The sequence below is a fragment of the Strongylocentrotus purpuratus genome, unplaced genomic scaffold, assembly GCF_000002235.5.
Source record: "Strongylocentrotus purpuratus isolate Spur 01 unplaced genomic scaffold, Spur_5.0 spur5_scaffold_5, whole genome shotgun sequence".
Taxonomy (NCBI): domain Eukaryota; kingdom Metazoa; phylum Echinodermata; class Echinoidea; order Camarodonta; family Strongylocentrotidae; genus Strongylocentrotus; species Strongylocentrotus purpuratus.
The window spans coordinates 23,239,673-23,262,830 of NW_022145611.1; the positions used below are offsets into that span (position 1 = coordinate 23,239,673).

The following is a 23,158-nucleotide window of genomic DNA, read 5'->3' on the forward strand; positions in this document are numbered from 1 at the left end:
TTTTGCTTTATGTCATGCTTGTTTCCTACATCTGCAGGGTAATTGCACCAGAAAATTTTAGGGTTATTGAACGGTATGTCAAATGTCCTTTTCGATACATTACATGCCACAAAAAGATAAGAGCTAAACAGCTGTCATTCTAATTCATGAAAAAAAAAAGAATAGCATAAACCTACTCTAATGTACACATCGAGGGACAGAATGATCAAGAGCGAGATAGAGGTATAGATATCCACACATACATACCTGACTGTCGGCAAGCCTTGAAATGTTTGGGTTCAAGTAGAAGTAAATACCATTGATGGCATCCGGTAACGTCACCGCCCGAATCATCAGAATGGTGAGCAAGACGTAAGGGAAGGTGGCAGTGAAGTACACGACCTGAAAGGGGATTAAAGATGGATAATTCATTTATTTACTTATTCATTGATATATTTATTCATTCATTCATTTATTACCGGTAATCCAATCCAATCCAATCCAAAAGATATTTGATATAACGCCTTTTCCTTGCGGTTACAAAGCGCTGCACACACCATTTCACAATCCTAACATTTATTAATTTATCTATTTGTTCATTATTCATTCATTCATTTATTCCGTTACCAGGCAAATAGTTAAAATGTGTACAAATTTAAATTAAGAAGAAAATATGAAATACCACCAATTAGTGCCCAGGTACATCACAGGTATAGTGAAAAGAAAAATATTTCATTCTATAGTGGTGCATCACTTGTGATGGCATATATTCATGTTTCTTAGCAGGAGATGAAAATTTGTTAAAGTCTAATATGCATCTTTGAAGCAATCTTATAATGAGATAGCAGTAGGTTGAGTGACGTTATTTAAGTTTTTATTTAATCATTGAAAAAGTTCAAATATCTATATGTATGTCTATATCTATATCTATATTATGCTCATTCATTATCCCCAAGATTGATTAGAATAATAATAATGAACCATTCTAGTTAGCGTATATCACATAAATAAATTTGAGCATGTGCTCATTATTATCATAAGAGATACAAAGAGAAACAAATCCTAACATATATCATTCCAGCTATTATTTATCAGAATCTCTGACATGCTATTGATAATTCAGTTCAAGTTCAAAGTTCAAGTTTTATTTCAATTCATATCCATAAAAAACATATAAGATACAGATTTTATACAATATAGAAAACACAGAACACACACAAAATGGAAACATGTCTACAAATATACTGGAATTATACAAAGTTAATCAGCAAAATAGAAATGAATTGGGGAAACTGCAAATAAAACCATAAGATTCTGTCGAGGCAGTCCCTGCAAGGTCTTCACTAAATAATATTTTTTTCCCCCATTTTTTTTCTTCATATCGCATCAACTAATTTCAAAGTGCAAGTCTATATCAATCTACATACATCTGTCAATTCCCTGAATGAATAGAGACCCCATTGAAGGATAAAAAGAAAGCAGGTACCCATTTTTGAGGGTCAGAGCTCAGCCAAACAATTTTATCTGCTCAGGTTCCCACGAACAGAAATGAAGCTTACAATACTTGAAATATTGCTATTGTAGTCAGGAATGTGAAAATGTATGGGACTTTTCAATACAATGCATGAAATATAGCAAATGAAATGTATGTGGGTCTTTTGAATACAATTCATCCCATAGCTCCCTACTTTGTACCTTCCTTACATTTTAGTTTTATCAAGATGTTCTCTCTCATATACATATATCAAAGGCAACTGAAATTCTTAAATATTAATAATAATACAAATTAGACCAATTTATATAGCGCAGCTACTATATAAACACTCTAATAATAATAATAATAGCTAGTTCTTATATAGCGCTTTTCAGGACCGAAGGCCCTCCCAAAGCGCTTTACAGATATATATATTATTACCCCGGTCATGGGATTCAGGCTTACCCGCACACAATGTATGCACATTCTCCACTCCCTGGGGAGCATTCCAGCCAGGCGTCTTTTTTACAAGCGCACACTTGCTAATCTAACCACATTAGCTTTCGCATCCTACCGGGTTCCCATTTAACACCTGGGTGAAGAGTGGCAAATTTAGATCAATGTCTTGCCAAAGGACATTAGTGCCGCGGTGGGACTTGAACCGCGAACCTTGTGATCCACAGTCCGGTGACATATCCACTCGTCCACGACACCTCTACCCATACTGGATATCTTACAAGCCCACCATCTTATTACATTCTCACACATTTCATCTCCAATTTGTTTGTCTCAAGTCAATTGGAGTTTTTGTGTGCGTGTTCATCTTCCTTTTGAATTAATTGTATGGCTTCACTTGATACAGGATACATTTTCTTTTCTTTTCCATTAAAATACGAGTTTCATATCAACTGAAACTGAAACAAGGCTATTTTTTAAAAACATTTTTGTTAATAAATTAATCCAGATTATCTACTGATAATGTATGCAAAATTGTTTGCATGTGCATAGGATATCGGCAGCTGAAGTTTACCTAAAATTCAAATTGTTAATTAATTTCTTGGAAAAGTTTAGTTTCAGAGATGAACTTTCTATTCATATTTCTTAAGGATAATCTGAACAGGGAATTGAGATGTAACCAAGTCAAGTCAAGTCACATCAGCATACATGTATGTGAACATTCACATTTTTAACATGGCACAAGTACAGTGCATTTATCAATAACGCACGTGTTGATGAATGTTAGATTCAACAAACAGGAGGGTGTTCACTTACACTGCAGTTGACAGAACTTGAAGGTGATCAAAGAAAGCCAGAGAGCATGATGTTCTTCATCAGATATCTCATTATTAGGCCTTTACTCTTTCAGGGAAGTCAAATAATGCTTTCTCTTATACTGTTTTGGTTGTTGTTGTTGGTTTTTAAAAGAAATCAGAACAGTAAAAAGGTCAATAACATATGTTTGCATCTCGAGGCAAATTAATATTGTCTCCTTGTAAACTTTTAAACCTGGGTGAGACTGGGTGAGATGCAAACAAAGACCTATAAATAGGCAGGGGTGAGGTCAACTTGCTGATGAATAGAGAATACGATGATAGAATGATGAATAGAATGTTTGTTACCAGCACTCAACTGACCAGAACTGTACTGCAGTTAATGCAGATATAACCAAGCAGGTCTTCAACATCAAATTCCCTCAACCACATCTTTATCCTTCACCACAATAAGTTTGCTATTTTCTTCACTGGCAATTGAAATTAGAAGGGTGTATTATCTTGTATTAGACTATTCATCTATTCATCTTTTCATCTTTTATTCTATTCATGTATTATTCTACTCTTTTCTCTATCCATTTATAAACCAGTTGACCGCACCCCTGGATATTTAGGTCTTTGTTCGCATGTTTTTCTTTTTACCGAGTTCTAAAAATTTACAAAGGGACAATATTTGGCTGGAGATGCAAACATGTTTTTATTGACCTTTACTGATCAGATTTCTTTTGAAAACCAGGAGATATATATGCTGATGACAAAGCAAGAATTATACCTATTTGGGTATTTATTCCCATTATTTACACTGGCTATTCAATACAAAGGCTTAACCTGTTGACTACCGATTTCTCTCATGCTCATATGCTAAATACAGGGACCACGCAGTTCCAGTAGGCAATAGCTTAATTTCCTTATCAATACTATAAGACTCAGACAGTTTGCTTTTTTTCTTCAAATCCATTGTCAAAAGATTACACAAAAGTTTGAAAAGTAAGCCTTCAGGTATCCCAAAGAAGGGAATTGTATGGAAATCTGACAGCCGAAAACCCCTTTTTTTAATAGAACACAAGAATATCAACTATAGCTCATGTACTTATTCCAAATGTACTTTGATATTAGTTATCATTTTATGGCTTTGTTTAATACAAGCAAATCAAGTATTTATTACTCATCAAATATTTGTAAAGAATAATGGCATAAGTATGCCATAAATATGAGTTTATTTTCTGCGCCATGGCTACATCCAGTTGAGTGGAAGCCAAAAAGTTCAGGAAAAAAATGAATTCACGAAGGAAGAAATGGACTTGAACAACAATAAAAGAAAAGGCATGAAATAAAGTAAAGGTAAGTTGGTCAACGGAAGCCATAAAAAGTTCCTCAATTCTTAAAGTTTAAATTGACATACTGTACATGTACATCCATGTGTGCTCTGTATTTAACAAAATTCAAAATTAATTAAAAACAAAAAATAAATCACATTTCCAAAGATGCATTTTGTGAATCCGTTTTGATTAGACATTGTTATCAAATGTTTAATGTCATTGAATTCCCCTATCACTCAAAGATATTCCAATAGACCAAATGTATACCTGACTTAAGATTCAGGATACATGTACTAAAGCTCCAAAAGAAGAAAGGTTCATAAGACCAATTTATTTGTCCAGAGGACCTCCAGAGTCTCGAAATCCTTCTGCCACATTTGAGAAGAATTAGACTTGAAATGCTTTATATCACAGACAAATTGAGCATAGATATGAAAGATAAATACTTCATGGTTACTATGGTAACCATTTCTATTTCTGGGAGAAAAATGTAGACCTTCTTAACAAAATATCTTAATAAACCTCTTCCATGATTTTTCTATTTCATCATCATGTACTCTTCTCTTCTCGTTCTCTTTTCTACTTTGAAAGATATCAAAACCCATACAGAAATTGAAGAGAATAAAGAAGAAAGACAGCACAAATATATAAGTTAGTTGAACTAAAGACTTTCAATGTGTATTCAATGAGGCGTGTTGACACTGATGAGAAATGTAATAACCACACCTTATTTCATTTCTCATCAGTGTTGACACATCTTTAGTTCAAATATTCATTCTTTAGTCTTTTTTCATTAATCTCTTCAATTTCATCATCTTTAATAGGAGATAACCGAGAAATTTCCAACTAATCAGCCTAATTAACGAAATATATTCCAAAGAAACAGGTAGCTGTAAAAGATAGCCTCTAAGGTTTTGTTGACATGGTAACGACTGATATAAGCAAACTGTAGGGAATTCAGCTCTGATGAAAATAATTCTATTTCGGGGAAAGCAGAAAACCATCTTGGGAACCTAATGAATCCCAGAACAGTCATCAGTGCGGCTTGACTCGTGGGCCTGTTGTTTTGATATCCGTATGTACGTGCATCTCGATATCAATTTGCCGACACGTTGTATCGGTTATAGGGAACATGAAGACTTCCAAATGCCACCGGGTGTAAAAGAATCGTGTAGCGAAACCAAGCCCCAGACAGCCTGCCTCATCCATGCTGTTCTGTATCTGTGCTTGTGGTGTCTTCCGATATGAATGGTTGATATTATGGAATTTACACCTCTCTGACCTCCTAACACTGCACGTAACCCTTAATCCACGTCTTTCCCCAAGAGCTGTCATCTCAAGAAGCAAGCATTATTGATATGGCAGTCCACGTCTTTCTTGCATGGAACTAGCCCTTACGGCTTTGCCACCACCAACACCTGATATGTTGTTGATGCAAGGTTCAACTATGGAGCATGGTTTGACTTTGTATATCAACTACCTGAAAGGCCATCTTTAAAAGATCATATGGGTGCTACTTTGATTCAAAGAAAAACTTTTACCCCCAAAGGATACACCCCCCAACATATATTGGATTTTGTTATGTGAGACAGTGGTACATGGAAGACTGTCAGAAGTCTAGACATTGAAGCTCTGGCAATGTTTGAATGGAATATGTCAATGTCTTTATTTGGATATGAAAAGTCAACAGGAAAGAGTGGTGTAACTACATGTATTAATATCATTTGGGAGGGAGGGGGGGGGGGTCAAGAAAGCAAGGGGAAAAGTTAAAAGAAGTAGATACATGTAAACAGGGAAAGAGAGAGAAGGAGAATGATCAGGCATACACAACTTATATAAATAACTGCATGTATTGATATCGTTTGGGAGGGGGGGCTTAAGTGGGGGAAAAGGGGTTAAGAAAGCAAGGGGAAGAATTTAAAGAAGTAGATAGGGAGAGAGAGAGAGAGAGGGGGGAGAGAGAGAGAGAGGGAGAACAGGAGGGAGAAAGAGAGAGAGAGTGACAGAGAGAGGGTGAGAGAGGGTGAGAGAGAGAGAGAGCAGGAGGGAGAAAGAGAGAAAGAGAGAGAGAGAGAGAGAGAGAGAGAGAGATGTCAAAATATGGAGAAAAGAAAGAAATATCATCACATGATGATTTATCAGGCATATACAATTTTCTTTAAATAACTACATGTATGTAGTTACGCATTTCAATATTTACAACCATAAATGTGTATTGCTGCAATATACTTTTTGCAACTATCTTATCTACAATCAGGTAATAACTTTGTTCAAATATTCCTACTTGAGTTTGATATGGGTTATATATACTTCTTATCTTAAGTGCTGCAAACGAACTAAGGTATACTAGTACTTTTCCAGATGGGAGGCAGATGGATATTAGCCAATTCCTTAGAGGAATAATACAGCGTGTCCACACACAAACAAAATTATCCCAAAACTCTATAATGAAACATCGTATAAAGAATCATCGTATAAATTCCAGGGTGTCCACACACACAAGAAAATAATCACAAAACTCTACAGCGAAAGTTGTATAGGTGCGCAGTTTGTTACTGCGGTCATGGAATGGAAGCGAAAATGAGAGGTCAGGTCTCCTTTCGCACGAGGTCACGTTAAGCCCCATCCAGTTATACCGCTCTAGTTCGACTAGTTACGTCCACACACAACACATTCCGTGATTAGGCGTGATTAGGCGTGATTAGGCATGAATAGTTTTTGAGTTCTAGTTCGAAACGATGCCCAAACCCGCGTTTCGTTATACAACTTATCATTAGTAAGCGTCCACACACACAATTTCATCATATAACTACCCCAAAACGGTATAACTAATCACGCCTAATCACGGAAAATGTTGTGTGTGAACACGGGGTTTAGTTGTGCTATTAAGACATGTTGTTAGATCATTAAAAGCAGGATCAGTGTGAAATAAAATATACATAAAGTGAGCTTCAAGGGTGGAAAAAAAATTGATAATGATAAAAACATGAGTATGTCATCAAGATCCATCATAAAAGTATCTTAAATTATGTTTAAAACAAATTTCAAAATGAATATAACCTGTAATGATCAAACTGTATTAAAGATAAAAGTGCTGATCACAGAAATTGCCTCTAAACATTGTTTACCTGGTGGGAATTATCCCCTATACAAATTTAAGTTCGTCGCGAACTCGTATTATGCTCGTGGTAAGCTTAATAAGATCGTTTTTTAGGCTTTAAGCTCGTAACACGCTTCCAGGACGCTAGTAACGATCTTACAAAATCTTCACGAGCTCGTGAACGAGTTCGTCACGAGCTCGTGGCGAACTCGCGGGTAGACTGGGCAGCTCGTGGCGAGCTCGTGGGTTAAAGGGGGAGCTCGTGGCGAGCTCGTGACGAGCTCGTTGGTAAAAGGGGGAGCTCGTGGCGAGTTCGTGGGTAAAAGGGGGAGCTCGTGGCGAGCTCTTGGGTAAAAGGGGGAGTTCGTGACGAGCTCGTTGGTAAAATGGGGAGCTCGTGGCGAGCTCGGGCGTAAACTGGGGAGCTCGGGGGTAAACTGGGGAGCACGTGGCGAGCTCGTGGCGAACTCGGGGGTAAACTCGGGAGCTCGTGGCGAACTCAGGGTTAAACTGGTAAACCCAGCCCTCTAGGGTGGACACCAAAGTTTCATAATTTTTTTAAAAATATCTATTTGATTCAAAATTGAACAATTCAATGAATTTTATATACACAATGTAGAAAGTCTTTCTTGTGAAAGATTAGAACGATTATAAATGAAGTTTTCCTAACAAAATTGTATTTTGTATTTTTCATATACGGTAAGGCATGTTATGGGTGGACACCAAAGAATTTTTAGAATTTCAAACATGTGCTGTTTTTTTAACTATAACATTTTAAGCTTCATCTTTTTTTAATTGATTTGATCCATGGAGTTCTTCCAAGAAACTAGGTTTTTTCATGTCACGTTTTGGTGTACGTCCTAAAAAGGGCAAAAAATGTGTTTCACCTTACATAAAACTTTAAACCCAGGGTTTTGAAACACAACATTATTTAAGTTATCTCCACTACATATCTGCATTAAAGGTACTATGTCCCATTTGCAGGCCAAAAAAATGAAAAAGTTAAATTCCAACTGCATTTGAAAGATAATGCTAATTTAGAACTTCCCTAAAACAGGTGGGGCTCGAAAATGTCTTCAAGTGGGAAAATAACGACTATTAGTTGTCAAATCGACTTTAGGGCTATAGAGCCCAAAAGTAATAGTCTTGATTTTCAGACAATTGTACCGAATGGTCATACGTTTTATGCTGCGCAAAGATTCAATCATTTTAATCTTGGCCATCACAAGAAGTGGGTTATTGATGTAGACAAATGCTCATGTACCCTTTACAACTCTTTTCATGTATGTTATTACCAAAGAAGAAAAAAAGCCAGTCAGTCACTCAATAGTGTCTGACAGTGAAGTCTAGCAAGTAAACGGGTTTCCTTGCATAATTTGAATATGAGGACACTGCTAACGTTTAAATTTCACAGATAGGACATACATGACATATTCATAATTCCTGCAAAGTTCTACAGAATTTGAGGTTGGCTGCAAAAGGGACATAGTATCTTTAAGACATGGACAAAATTATCACCATAGAATATACTCTTTTTTTTTTATACTTGGATCTGAAATATCCATGGTGAAATCTCTCCAGTATCATAAAAATACACATATGCAATTACATTGAAAGTTCAGAAAATTTATGTTGAAATTGAAACAATAGCTTTTTCATGCTGAAGTAACCTGACAAATTTCTTGTAAATTTAATTAAATTCTTTTGAAACTTTGAAACATTTATTTGCAGCATACCAGATTGGGAAGGGGGTGCCATTTATTCTGACTGTATCATATATTTAACACCCTGAAATGTCACTATCAGGTATTACATAAGACCACACACCCAGTGCTTGATTCGAGGTCAACTCCCTGTTTCTATCTTGCTCTCTCCTTATGTACATAGGATCCCCCCTGCTTAGACACAAATCCCTATTCCTCTCTTCTCCCCTCTCTCACTTTCTTGTGTACTCTCTCTTGTGGAATTACCACTGGTAGCATTCCTGATAAGAATGAATTGATTTAGGCCCATTTGGTCAAGTCTTTTCAGGTGGGCTGTATCTATACAGACCACCTTATAATTTTGTTAAAATTGCCTTTATTATTATTTATTTATTTTATTTCTAACCACTTTTTTGTTAACAAGATAACTTGAAAATGGCTAAATCAAATAACTTGAAATTTGGCACACATATGTATAGGCATATGGAGAAAACACGGTAAGGTTTAAAACCTTGACCTTGACTGATGACGTCATCTAGGCGCCATTTTGTGAAATTTTCTGAAAATTTACTCATGATCATATTTTCATAACGGTAAATCATTTCTCATTCATATTTATCATGATCAAGGTCAATATCAGTCCGGTCAATTTCAGATCAAAAAACGCGCGCGTGCGCGTACGTCCGCGCGTCAATACGCGCGCAAAAATTTTAATTGCTCAAAATCGTCTTAAATTTATTTTGCATACGTTTCAGGTCATTTTAAGCATTTTACAAAAAATCGCGCGTACGAGCATGCGCGCGCGTTTTCGCGCGTAACACCATTACAAAACATAGAATCGCCATTTTTTTTTCTTTCATGATATTTCTCATATTTTTTCAAGGAATTTGATTCCATGTTTATCTCTTTATGACCATTATTAACAAGATGAGCGTAAATTCAAGATAAATGTCAGTGCGCGCGAGGTCTTTTAATACATAGCATATATGGGCAAAAACATGCCTATACAAAATCCGTTATAGCTCTTTGGAATGCACCGGGATCCTCAATTTTTTTTCATATTAAGATAGAGTATGAGTCGGAAATATGATTCCATGTCTCATTTGGCCATTAAGTGTATCGTGACATCATCACAATGGCCTTGGAACTCAAAATACGAATTTGCATATTATGACGTCAGCATATTTATGTAAAATTGATTGTATCTCTGTAAATATTGATCAATTTTCTTCAAAATTTCGATATGTTGTAGCTAAGACAATTCTCTACAAGCGCAGTAATAACCATTTTTCATTTTGATGACGTCATCATAGTGAAAATTTTGATTAAAGGCCTCATGTCAAAAACTTCATAATTTGCGTGTTATGCCTATAGAAGGTGAATTTATTTCACGTTATGAATCTACATGATATTGTCTTTTAAGAATTTGTAAGCAGTATGTCGCTTATTTTTGCTCTATTTTGTCTCAAATGTTAGTTGACCAGCCCACCTATACTTGTTCCAAACAAGTATTATATGTCTAGTTCTATCTTGCTGTTGTGGAGAGCAGTATGGTGGCCCTGAAGGGACATCGCGAATAGACTAAATCGTGAAAAATATGCGATAAAATTCACGATATCGTCAATTTTATCGCATATTTTTTCACGAAGAAATTCACGAAATTGACGATATCGTGAACTTTATCGTGAACTTTTCACGATGAAATTGACGATATCGTGAATTTTATCGTGAAAAGTTCACGATATAAAGTTCACGATATCGTTAATTTTATCGTGTAATCTATCGTGTACTCTATCGTGTACTCTCCTGACGGGCGCTTCGTAAACAAAACCAGCCCTAGCTGGGGGAGAGAGAGAGAAGGGAAAGGGAAAGGGAAAGAGAAGATAAAAGGAAAGAAAGAAGAGGAAGAAGAAGAAAAGAGGAAAACGGGGGAAGGGCGAAGGACTCTTGCCCCCCCCCCTCCCCCCCCCCCCCCCGCCAAAAAATAAATCAGAGAGAGAGAGAGAAGGGAAAGGGAAAGGGAAAGAGAAGATAAAACGGGAAAAAAAGAAGACTGAGGAAGAAGAAGAAAAGAGGAAAACGGGGGCAAAGGGCTTTTGCCTCGTCCCCCCGCCCCCGCCAAAAAATAAATAAGAGAGAGAGAGAGAAGGAAAGGGAAAGAGAAGAAAGAAAGAGAAAAACGAAAAAGAGGGAGAATAGGAAAGAAAGGAAAAGAAAGGAGGCAAGAGCCCTTCGCCCCTGTTTCCCTCTTTTCTTATTCTTTTTCCTCTTCTTTCTTTCCTTTTATATTTTCTTTCCCTCTCCCTTCTCTTTCCCTTTATGGCGGGAGGGGGGAGGGGGAGGTAAGAGCCTTTCGCCCTTCCCCCGTTTCCCTCTTTCCGTCTTCTTCTTTCTTTCCTTTTATATTTTCTTTCCCTTTCCCTTTCCCTTCTCTCTATCTCTCTCTCTCTCTCTCCTATTTATTTGTTGGCGCGGGAGGGGGGAGGAGGCAATTAGAGCCCCTCTTTTCTTCTTATTCTTCTTCCTTTCCTTTTTTATTCTCTTTCCCTTTCCCTTCTCTCTCTCTCTCTCTCTCTTATTTATTTTTTGGGCGGGGGGATGTAAGAGCCCTTCGCCCCCGTTTCCCTCTTTTCTTCTTCTTCTTCCTCTTCTTTCTTTCCTTTTATCTTCTCTTTCCCTTTCCCTTTCCCTTCTCTCTCTTATTTATTTTTGGTGGGGGGGGGGGGAGGAGGCAAGAGCCCTTCGCCCTTCCCCTGTTTCCCTCTTATTCCTCTTCTTTCTTTCCCTTTCCCTTCTCTCTCTCTCTCTCTCTCTCTCTTATTTATTTTTTTGGCGGGGGGGGGGGGGAGGTAAGAGCCTTTCGCCCTTCCCCCGTTTCCCTCTTTCCTTCTTCCTCTTCTTTCTTTCCTTTTATATTTTCTTTCCCTTTCCCTTTCCCTTCTCTCTCTCCTTATTTATTTTTTGGCGGGGGGGGGGGGGGGGAGTGAGGAGAAGGCAAGAGCCCTTCGCCCCCCCCCCCCCCCGTTTCCCTCTTTTCTTCTTATTATTCTTTCTTTCCTTTTATCTTCTCTTTCCCTTTCCCTTTTTTCCTTCTCTCTGTCTCCCCCAGCTAGGGCTGGTTTTGTTTACGAAGCGCCCGTCAGGAGAGTACACGATATAGAGTACACGATAGAGTACACGATAAAATTGACGATATCGTGAACTTTATATCGTGAACTTTTCACGATAAAATTCACGATATCGTCAATTTCATCGTGAAAAGTTCACGATAAAGTTCTCGATATCGTCAATTTCGTGAATTTCTTCGTGAAAAATATGCGATAAAATTGACGATATCGTGAATTTTATCGCATATTTTTCACGATTTAGTCTATTCGCGATGTCCCTTCAGGGCCACCATAGAGCAGACATGGGTTTTGAATGGTATTGCAGCTCCTTTGTTTTAGGTAAGAGAAAAACTAATTTCTCACACCTTTTAACTAGATGTTCTATTGTGTATTTATAATAAGACTAGGCCAACAGTTAGGCCTACCTCTCTTATACATTTATGAAAGAGAAGTGTAGAGTAATGATTAATGAGATAATGTATTCATTCTCTTTCTAGTGAGATATCTTTTCATATATTGGGAATTTTGTTTATCTATCTAGCACATAGTATATTCACTTCAATAAAGTAACATTAGATATTTATGTGATAAGGTTATATTCATGTAAACATTTCTGTATCTTGAATGACAAACCCTACCTTTTAGGCAACATGAGAGCACAAGAATGCATTTGGTCTGAATACTGAAAACTAGTTTGCTAGCAGATATAAAGAAGGGATTGTTCTAGAGATCCTATGTACATGTATCATTACTTGGTACCCTGGGTTGGTGAATACACTGACAAAAAGGGGGGATGCTACATAGTTATTGTATGAATACCGCTTTATTAGTTTTTTTGATCTTTGTAATATTATGAGTGATTAGAATGATGGATAAATAATTACCAAAATGGATAATAATATTTCTTCAAAGGCAGAGTATTATACAGTGTAATTACTCACATATTTAATTTCATTATACAGTGTAATTATATAATTTGGAAATCATTTATTCATTCATATTGTTGTGTGAAGTTGTGAACCCTGCATACAGGTAACATGCATTATACAGGGTTTGTATTGACTCTAATAAAGAGCTACTTGTTTTAAGTTACATTTTATGTTAAATCTTTTCTTTCTGTTCTTTGATATATTAGTGATTTAATTGATTGATATCCCAGAAGTAATGAGCTTTTAAATTGCCCTAAGAGTATCACTGTATTCTTCACCAGCTAGCCAACTGAATTGCCCTTGCATGGCCAGCCTGCAGATGTTACCAGGATATTGAAAGGCTGATAAGTTAGATAAATATATATATATGCTTGCCAATAGCTCAACAGGATCATCAAGTTCACCTCTATAATTATGTAGACACAAATTTGTTCTCAATGCCAACCTGCTGTTAAGCACGCCATTATAAAGCGTGCAGCCATTTTTTCCACGAGATTGTCGACGAACTCGCCGACGAACTCGTTGACGAACTCGCCAACGAGCTTATCGGCCAGTGACGAGCGTGTATATTTCGAGCACGCCAACGAGCTCGCCAACGAGCACGCCAACGAGTTCGTAGCTAATTTGCATATTTGGAACGAAACGAACTCGCTGGCGAGTTCGTCTGCTTGCTCGTCAACGAACTCGTTGGCGAGCACGCTGACGAGCTCGCGTGTAAGCGTACTGAAATTTGTATAGGGGATATATAATTCTAAGTTTGAAGAATTTAAAGATACCTTTATTTGTAGAAGTTTTCTGAAAGTTTAGTCATAAACTTTTTAATGATTTTCGATACATAGTGACTTATATGGTGTTACAATATGAGTATGTTTTCAGATTTGGCATGACTCTCATTTTTCAACCATTAATACAAACATGTTTTATAACAGTGTAAAACCAAGTTAATTACTGAGCTTGTAAACCTCTACTTGTGAAACTTCTTCAAATTTACTTCATCCGAAAAAATCTTTATTAGACTCATTGTTCGGTGGGAGAAACCATACATAATATTATTAAATTAATAACAACCGTTTGGAGCCAAAAGAGCATGCTATAACACACACCTGACACCCTTCTAGCTTGGAACAGATGATTTATTAATTATTCAGTACATATGAATTTAATAATTATGATAACAACAATAATAATGACAGAACTAATAATTACATTAATGATGATGATAACAATAACAACAATAATAATAATAGTTGGTTCTTGTATAGTGCTCATGTCTGTCAGACATAACACTCCTGGTGCTCCACAGTTATTACCCCAGCTCAAGCATGGCTGCCTTTATGGCACTCTAGCATTTCAAGGAATTAATTCCTGCCAGGTATTCATTTACATCACCTGGGTTGAGTGTGGCAAATGTCAATTAATGTCTTGCCACAGGACATTAGAGCTATAAAGCTAATAGCCTTGCTAGACCTTAACTTAAATCAGACCATTTGTGAAGTGAAAGGACAAAGTTGGATGTCAACTCATGTCCAAAAACTCCACAATTGATGCTTGGTGAAGTATGGGACATCGAGACAACCTTTTCACGACTTGTCTACCAATTAAAAAAAAAATGTTTTGTGATTTCCTTTTAAATACAAATTTGCTCTACGCGCAACATTAGACCGTCTTGCAAATTGCACACACACACACACAAATTTTCAATTTCACACTCATTGAACATTGCATGAATTTTTGGGGTAAATTTATGTGACCGTTCGCTTTAACAATGACATCTGTGGCTTTTCAGACAGATAATAATTTTCAACACATTTCAAGGCTTGTGGTTTGCATCATGATGATCCTAAACCTTTTTATTCCTACATGACTCCAACTACCTATTAACTCATTTTTTGGAACTTTTCCAAAATGATTGTTCAACCATGCTATCAGCCAAATGTATCCTCGTTATGGCCGGAACCGACTGGGCTATTCATTATCTTAAAAACTTTAAAAACTCTTTATCTGTAATGCTTATCCAAATTCACCCAAGCAAGAGTACATTATTTAAAAGCATGCAAAGACATAAATTCAATGGTAATTCAATACCTAAAAATAAAATCATGGTTGGATTATATCCAGGTAATGTTTGCACTTTCAAGGTGAAAGAGCAAAGTGAACTGCGTGATTCACTAGGCTGTTGAAACTACCTTAGGTTGCAATCATGTTCCACCTATTTTTCTCGGTGAACATTCCCTAAATGTATATTCTTTAAAAAAATCCTTTACAGTGCACATTCAATTTACACGCTGTTGAAACTACCTTAGGTTGCAATCATGTTCCACCTATTTTTCTCGGTGAAAATTCCCTAAATGTATATTCTTTAAAAAAATCCTTTACAGTGCACATTCAATTTACACGTGCCGAATGATTTGGGAAAGTGAACTTTCCAATTAATTGAAGCAGTGCACAGATGAGTTTGAAAACAATAAATAAAAAAGAGCATCAAAGACATCTTGCTCTATAATTTTTCTGTCATCTGGACATAAACAATACATTATTGAAAAGCAATGTAGTAGACCGAGCTTGTTGGAAATATACCTCCTTGTATACAAAGGAGCACATGAAAACAACATCAATGAATAAAGAAGTCAATTGCACCTGTACATTGTAAAAATGTAGAAGAAATCATGCAGAAAGTGTGATTGAAAAGCAAATAAATAAATAAATAAATAACAAATATATAAGGATGAATGTTTCTAACAGATGTGAGCAGAGGAAAATGAATGGAAATGAGTATGACTGACAGAAAAATCCACAACTCAGTGATATTAAAACAATTCCACAGACATGGTGAAATTTACCTTTCCCGAACTCTTGACTCCTTTACAGATGCACAGGTAGATGAGGAGCCAGGAGAGAATCAAACAAAGCATGAGCTGCCAGTTCATCCCACCTAGATCATGGACACCATCGGATAAGTGGATCTGAAGCACCTTGCGTCTGTCAAGAAAAAAAAAACATGGTACATTAGCTCAGTTTAATAAGATCCTTGATGAACCACTAGGGGAGGGGAGGGGAGGGGAATCCTAAAAGAATTTTAGCTTGAGAAAATGAGTTTTCATATGAGGTGCAGGGAATAATTTTCCTGGTATCGCATCGCAATTTGCTATGCACTTTTGCATGACTGCTATACAAAATATCTTTTGTGTAGCAGTTTTCTTCCATAGAAATGTACAGAATTTCATTTGAAATATTTATCCATCTGCTGAAATTGCTAATCAAAAAATTTGAGGAAAATTATTCCCTGAGGTGTTAGTTCACTAATAAAATCTATGACACCCCAAGGATTTTCATAAAAACACAGTGAAGGAGGGGGGGGGGGGGGGGGGAGGAGAGCCCCATTTTTTTAAAAGGATAATTTCATCTTTTTCAAATACATGTATGTAAAAATGTATTAGTTTCCTTTCTTTTAAACAATAATTGGGTTTTAAAAAAGATCAGATAGTGCACAAGATCCATATAAATTTTAGACCTGCACTGGAATGCAATTGATATAGTGCTTATACAAGAAATTACAGACATTTCTCACCCGACAGAGGATACTCATGCTGGTACCACTTTTGTCACTATTTTCAGCTTTTCAACTTTTTCTTCTTCCTCATTGACTACCAACGTACTGTATGCATCTTTTTCAAATTTGTTAAAGAGCATACACTTGGGATTTAACCCCCCCCCCCCCCAAAAAAAAGGGGGGGAATCAAATTCTGAGAATTAAAAAAGATTATTTTACCAAGAGAATTGACAGGGCATTTTGTGTACATGGATGAAGATATGAAAAAAAATATGTACTGCAGATAAGTATAGACTGGATATCAACTTAACAAAGGAAAGGGCATTCAGTACACACAGAATGGAATATCAAGACGGATCCGGTAGTTGGCACTTCATAGATAAATGAATCATTGAAAAATCATCAATCATTAAAAGAAATCAGCTGAGATAAGGTTTTCAAAGTCTAATTGTTAATCATATCTTTGCCCAAATTGGCTGACATGTGCTTTCTAAAAATTAGACAATTACCATTCACGTGAATGCACGCTGCTTTTCACATGTTAATTTTGAAATAGTAAAATGAGGAAAAAACAAAAGGTAAAATGCAAGAGAACTTGAAATCTAACAATTCCACAAAATTTCCACTATCAAAGTTTTCCACCTGACATCATAGTGATAGCTTTTGGCAATGAAAGATAAGTGGATGGATGTCAATAGAATTCTTTGAAGAGTGCCATATATATAACAGTGCAACAAGTGTGAACCAGCCATATAATCTAATTTGTGTTTTGGGGGGTAATAAATCATTTCCATCAACAAAACTATGTTTGTATGGCAATTGATACCAATCACATAAACTTGTTACTATCACTCTTTCCAGTTCATTTATCGTAAAAAAAAACCATAACAAACCAAAACATAATTATTTTTTTTATTGACCACTTATGACTAATGTTTAGACTAATGTGTTGAGTTCTACTGTGCAATACAAGTATGTTTACAATGACCATGGCCTGAGACATAAACTCATGATAGCTCAAGTCACACGAACAAGATCAACTGACACCAGACAGAAAATAGATCAACTAAAAAAATAACATTGTCCGGAACATGGTCAATGTCTTCTTGATAATCGGTTGATTTGGAGTCGGTTAGTATGAGACAGGAAGAGTCAATCAGCCTTCACTACTTCCAAAATAGTTCACATGAATGATCAGTTAGGAACAGATCAATTATTTTTTCCTTCTCACTTCAAATATCAAAACCTACTTTTGCCAAGTATGTCAAATCTCCAATTATGATTTATATTCAGACTATCAGATTAATCCTGAATATATAATTATGGAAAGAATCTTCTGAAAAGAAAGCAAAATTGTCAAAGGCTCTACGATGAAAGAAAGAAATTTGTATTAGAACTGTCACTTTTCTTTCAGAGCCATGATGCAGTTTTAATAGTGGGATCTGCTTCTTTTTAAATAGAAAAGCTTGTCTTCATTTCCTTTTGAAATTCAAAACCCTAGTCAGAAATCATCAAACTCTGTCTGATTCAGGATGAAATAAACACCAAAATAGACACTTTAATTGAAATTTGACAAATAAATACTGAATCTGAGACAGGGTTTAGTAAACTTGATGTTAAGGAAATGCCATTTGCCATTTGTCTTATTATTGTTAAAACTGAAGAAAAAAAGAAGACAACTTTTATGTTTATTAACGACTTGATATAAAAATGTGATAAAAATATTAAAAACATAGTTATATTTCTATTGGTACAATAAATCATACATGTCAAGGACTGCTTCTTGAAATTATACTCATGTAACAGTCAAACAGAATAAAGGTCAAACATTTAGGATGGAAATCTACCAAAGATTATTCTTCAAATTTGTTTGATGATCACTTGCAAATACAATGCTCAAAGGTCACTAGCCATTTGGCAGCCTCATGACTCTGTGTACACGATGCACATATCATACGAGGTTCAATGCAGTTTACTATCTATTTCAGGACACAGTATTGCCTATTAAAGGCAGTGTTATTATGTACATTACTATTTTATTTAAAAAATAAAACGCCCAGGTCTATCGTATCTGTTGTTTCTATGACCCAGAACCTTTAAACCTATTTTAACTGAGACATTTACACTTTAATGGGGGGAGCATTGCATCATTGTATTGATCAATTTCTACTCTTTAGTACCGGGTATACAGAATATTAGCAGGGTTTACATGATAGGGGATCGATCAAATTTTTAACAGCAGTACTACTTATCATTTCTTTCCTATGATGTAAAAGCTTTGAATTTTAATGTCTGTTCAAGTACCAGTAGTACTTTGTTATTCTTTCAATTGACAATTCATGTTACTGAGATTTTAATATGAAAGTCTACCAGATATAGATTTATTGTTTATTTTTAGCTTCATACATACATGGCTCATGTTAATGATGTTGGCGGCAACAATTGAAGAAAAAGTTTTAAAGAAAAATTAAAGGTATCTGTACAAAAGTTAGAAAGCACTTCTGTACACATGTACCTTACCCTTGTTTTCTATGATCCCATAACTTAAAATATTTCATGTAATGTTCAAGTAAAGCTATTGCATCATGCGTTTCGTTAATCAAAATTCTCAACTTTGATACTAGTAAAAGAGATGCCCTCCCCATCCCCCCCCCCAAAAAAAAGGTAAATAAATAAATAAATGTTCAATTAATGTGTAGACCTAGGAACTTCTATGCTACCTTTAATTAATACTCGTCTATAACAAAAACAACCAAATCCCTCCATTGCACTGTTGTGACAATTAACTGTTAATAAAACTATTAGGCTATCAATAAAAGTTCATCAAGTTTGTTTGGCCTTGAATGTGAATGAGCGAATCAGATGCTCATATCATATCCTGTAGACTTCATGGCTCCCATAGAGATTGAAGGGAGAAAAAAAGCAGCTTGACCAAAGGTCAGGGCAGACATTTATCATGGCAAATACATTAATTAGTTAACTATCTTTAACTAGCTGAGAAGCTAGTGTTGACTCTGCAGACATTAATTAGTTAACTATCTTCAACTAGCTGAGAAGTGCTGAATCTGCAGTTTATGAATTGTTTAGAGCTCATCTGCCGTAGTTTACAGGAGGGATTAGACCGCTCTGCAAAATCACTGGACAGGTGGTTATCTCATCAACTCAGCTCTCAGCTGACATAAGAACAAGAGGATCATGGGGGACCAATGGTCACCGATTAGGCATTGTTTGTTATATAGAGGGCGCAAGTAGCTACCAGTAGTGCAGTGGGCCTTTAAATGTACAAAGTCAGAGAAGCATGACTTTTCAAATGTACATTATATTCCTATTTTTGAGACCATAATCTCCACAGAAATGTAGGGTAGACACTTTATTTATCGTTATTTTGTTAGTGTAATATTATCATACACAAAACTTTTTTCTTCATTTTTTTCAGAAGCCTAAAGTTAAGGAAAAATTTAATTAAAAAATTATCTTGACCACCAGCTTTATAATCCTGGCACCATTTGTAAAATTTTTCGATTTTTCAATTCTCTTCTTAGAAATTTTCGTCACGCTTTTTCAATTTACAGTGTATGATTTTTTTTTTTAAAGGACATTATACTATATCACATTATCACTAATCAGAAGTTCTTTTATCATTATTATTGCTGTGGTTGTTGTTGTTGTTGTGTAAAAGATAATGCCTACCCTGCTCTTCTTAGTTTCTAGAATATGCACAAAAAACTTTCTGATAACAGTAGGCTACCAGAGAACTAGGAAAACCTGTTCCAATTAAAAGGGTTGAATCATTCCATAATCTGTAAATATGAAATTTTCCATAAATTGTCCTCTCTCATTTCTGTGAAAACTCTTGGCTCCATAGCAGGCACTGATTCACATTCATCTTTGAGTATAAGATAATAAGTACTACAGGTAACTATACATGCAGTTTACAAAGGGTTAACTTAATCTAATTCAAGTAACATAACAAGGCTACTGCATAAAAATTGCACCGTAAACATTTTATTTCCAGAACAAACATGTTAATGTTGTACAGGAACAAGACACAATCTGAGCGCATGTTACAGCACTCTGTTGATTGTGTGCTTAATCTCTTTGAGATAAAATGTGATATCTTTTATTACAGTATCTTCATGATATCAGTTCTTAACGACAGAACCGCAGGATAATAATAGAAATGGCTGAAAAATGGGGTCCTGGCCAGGATTTTAGATTCAATTACTCCAATGACTCCAAGAGAAATAATAAACATTGTAGATAAATTAAAGAGTAATAAATGTAGTGTTTTTGACAGTGTTGATGTTAAGATGGTTAAAAGAGTTATACATTTGATCTGTTATCCATTATGTGCAATATTCGATTCTTCATTGGAAACTGCGATCGTACCAGATCAGATGAAAATTGCTCAATTTATACCTATATTTAAAAGTGGTACTAAAACTGAAATGTCCAATTATAGACCTATATCACTACTTCCAGTATTGTCTAAGATATTAGAAAGAGCTGGGTATAATCGCTTATATTCCTTTTTGAATCTGCATAATATTTTGAATAATTCACAATTTGGTTTTCAAACAGGCCACTCCACATCCACATCCTCTACTTTAGCTGATTTTACATGCCAAGTTTCTCAAGTTTTTGATAAATCGGAAGTCATGATGGGATTGTTTTTAGACCTCAGTAAAGGCTTTGATACTCTAGATCATAATATTATACTTGCAAAATTATTCAATTACCGAATACGTGGTGTGTTATTAAATTGGTTTAAGAGTTATTTATCAAACAGAAAACAATTTGTCAAAATTAAAGGTAATATTTCGTCTATACAAACAGTTGTATGTGGAGTGCCACAAGGCTCTATTTAAGGCCCGCTTTTATTTATTCTTTCTATTAATGACATGTGTAATATATCAGACAAATTAAAATATATCTTATTTGCAGACGACACCAGTGTGTTTATGTCTCATAAAAATATTCAAAGTTTACAACATGACTTTGGTAACGAAATAAACAAGCTATTGGCTTTCTTTGAATAAATTAATTTTGAATGTTAATAAAACTAACTACATGGTATTTACAAAACAACAAAAAATAGACGTTAATGAGGTTGATCTTCAGGTGAATAATCATGAATTCCAACGTGGATCTGTACACAAATTCCTCGGAATAGAAATTGATTCTAAACTTACATGGAATGAACACACTGGTGCTGTCTGCAACAAGATCTCAAAAAATACTGGCATTCTAAACAAACTTAGATTTTTACCAAAATGTGTTTTAAGAATTTTATACAATACTTTAATTTTTCCTCATTTATATTATTGTTCTGAAGTATGGGCCATGACAAACCAAACCAATCTGAATAGGATACTCAAAATTCAAAAGAAAGCCATCCGGGTAATTTCAAATTCACACTACAGAGCTCATTTGAGCCCTATATTTTATAAATTAAAGCTTCTCAATGTATTTGATATCTGTAAATATCATATTGCAGTCTTTATGTACTTGTATCGAAATGAATCTTTACCATGTGCACTTCTAAAGTATTTTAATTTGAATTCAACTTTTCATGATTATGAAACTAGAAATGCATCTAATTTCCACTTACCACATTATATTAAAACAACTTTAATGAAATAGTCAATATCTTTTGATGGTCCAAAAATTTGTAATTCCATTCCAATAAATATAAAAAATTGCAAAAGTCTTCAAACTTTTAAACAAAAATATAAAATGTATTTAATTGAATCTTACGTGCTATAACTCACCAGGCTCTTTACCCCCCCCCCCCCCTGTTTTCCCTCATTTTTTCATGCTTCCAATCTTACAACATTTAATTTGCCTTTTATTTATATTATGAGGGATGGGCTCTAGCATAAGGACCATACTCCTTTTTAGCTCATCCCTTCACTCCCATTATGTTATGTTTTTTTATTTGTTGTTGTTGTTGAATGTATGATATTTTATGTGTGATTATTCCGTATTTAATTGTATATGTTCTTGTATTTTTAATGATGAGTGTAAATAAACGAACTTGAACTTGAACTTTAATTACATGTTTAAAAATGCTGAAAATTATATTCTCTAGCAAACAAATTATTTATTTTATCTCCCACAGTTATGTTAAGAACTTGGTTAGTTTAAATGCAGTTGTTTGATTGTGAATATTTACATCAAATATATCAGGAGACTGTCATAAAGCTTTGTTATATATATTTTGTACATGTTACAAGAGTGAGGGGCCAAGACATGTGGCGTATGCCTGGCCTGATCTATTGCACATTGCGCATATTCACGGGTATCCCTCCTGATTTGGGCGTGTTTTTCAGACTACAGATACCGTACGATGAATTAAAACGCAAATGACTGGATACTTACTCCCAGAACTCCACAGTGGCAGTTGTCCTGAGCGTTTCATTGGCGCACTCTGTCACATTCTGCAACATCCCACCGTCGGCAGTGGTCATGAGTTGGGTCGTCACGTCACTGGTCTGGTTGACGGCTTCGGGAACGAAGCAGCAGGGCGTGTTCCATACGTTGTCGCAGTGGGACCAGGGTAGTACGGAAGTGAAGGACATGAACATGTAGTAGAACGACCAGGCCATGATGATGATGTAGTAGGTGTTCAGGAACAGAAGGATGACCACACTGGCCAGACCAATGCCTAAAATCATGAAAGAGATTATAAGATGAAGCAAGGCAATATCTATTGCCTAGTACATG

The 23,158-nt window shown here is 35.6% G+C and overlaps 1 protein-coding gene across 4 annotated transcripts in view; it reads right to left on the reverse strand.

Annotated features, from left to right (window-relative positions):
- The window catches only part of LOC580286 (sodium- and chloride-dependent betaine transporter), a 69,323-nt gene that overhangs the window by 19,478 nt on the left and 26,687 nt on the right, over positions 1 to 23,158 (reverse strand). For all 4 annotated transcript variants that reach the window (XM_030998439.1, XM_030998438.1, XM_030998437.1 and 1 more), the window contains 3 exons: positions 22,814 to 23,099; positions 15,723 to 15,861; positions 247 to 381 (listed from right to left, as the gene is read on the reverse strand). In XM_030998439.1, coding sequence (XP_030854299.1) covers positions 247 to 381; positions 15,723 to 15,861; positions 22,814 to 23,099 — 560 coding nt within the window. The remainder of the gene's footprint in view (positions 1 to 246; positions 382 to 15,722; positions 15,862 to 22,813; positions 23,100 to 23,158) is intronic.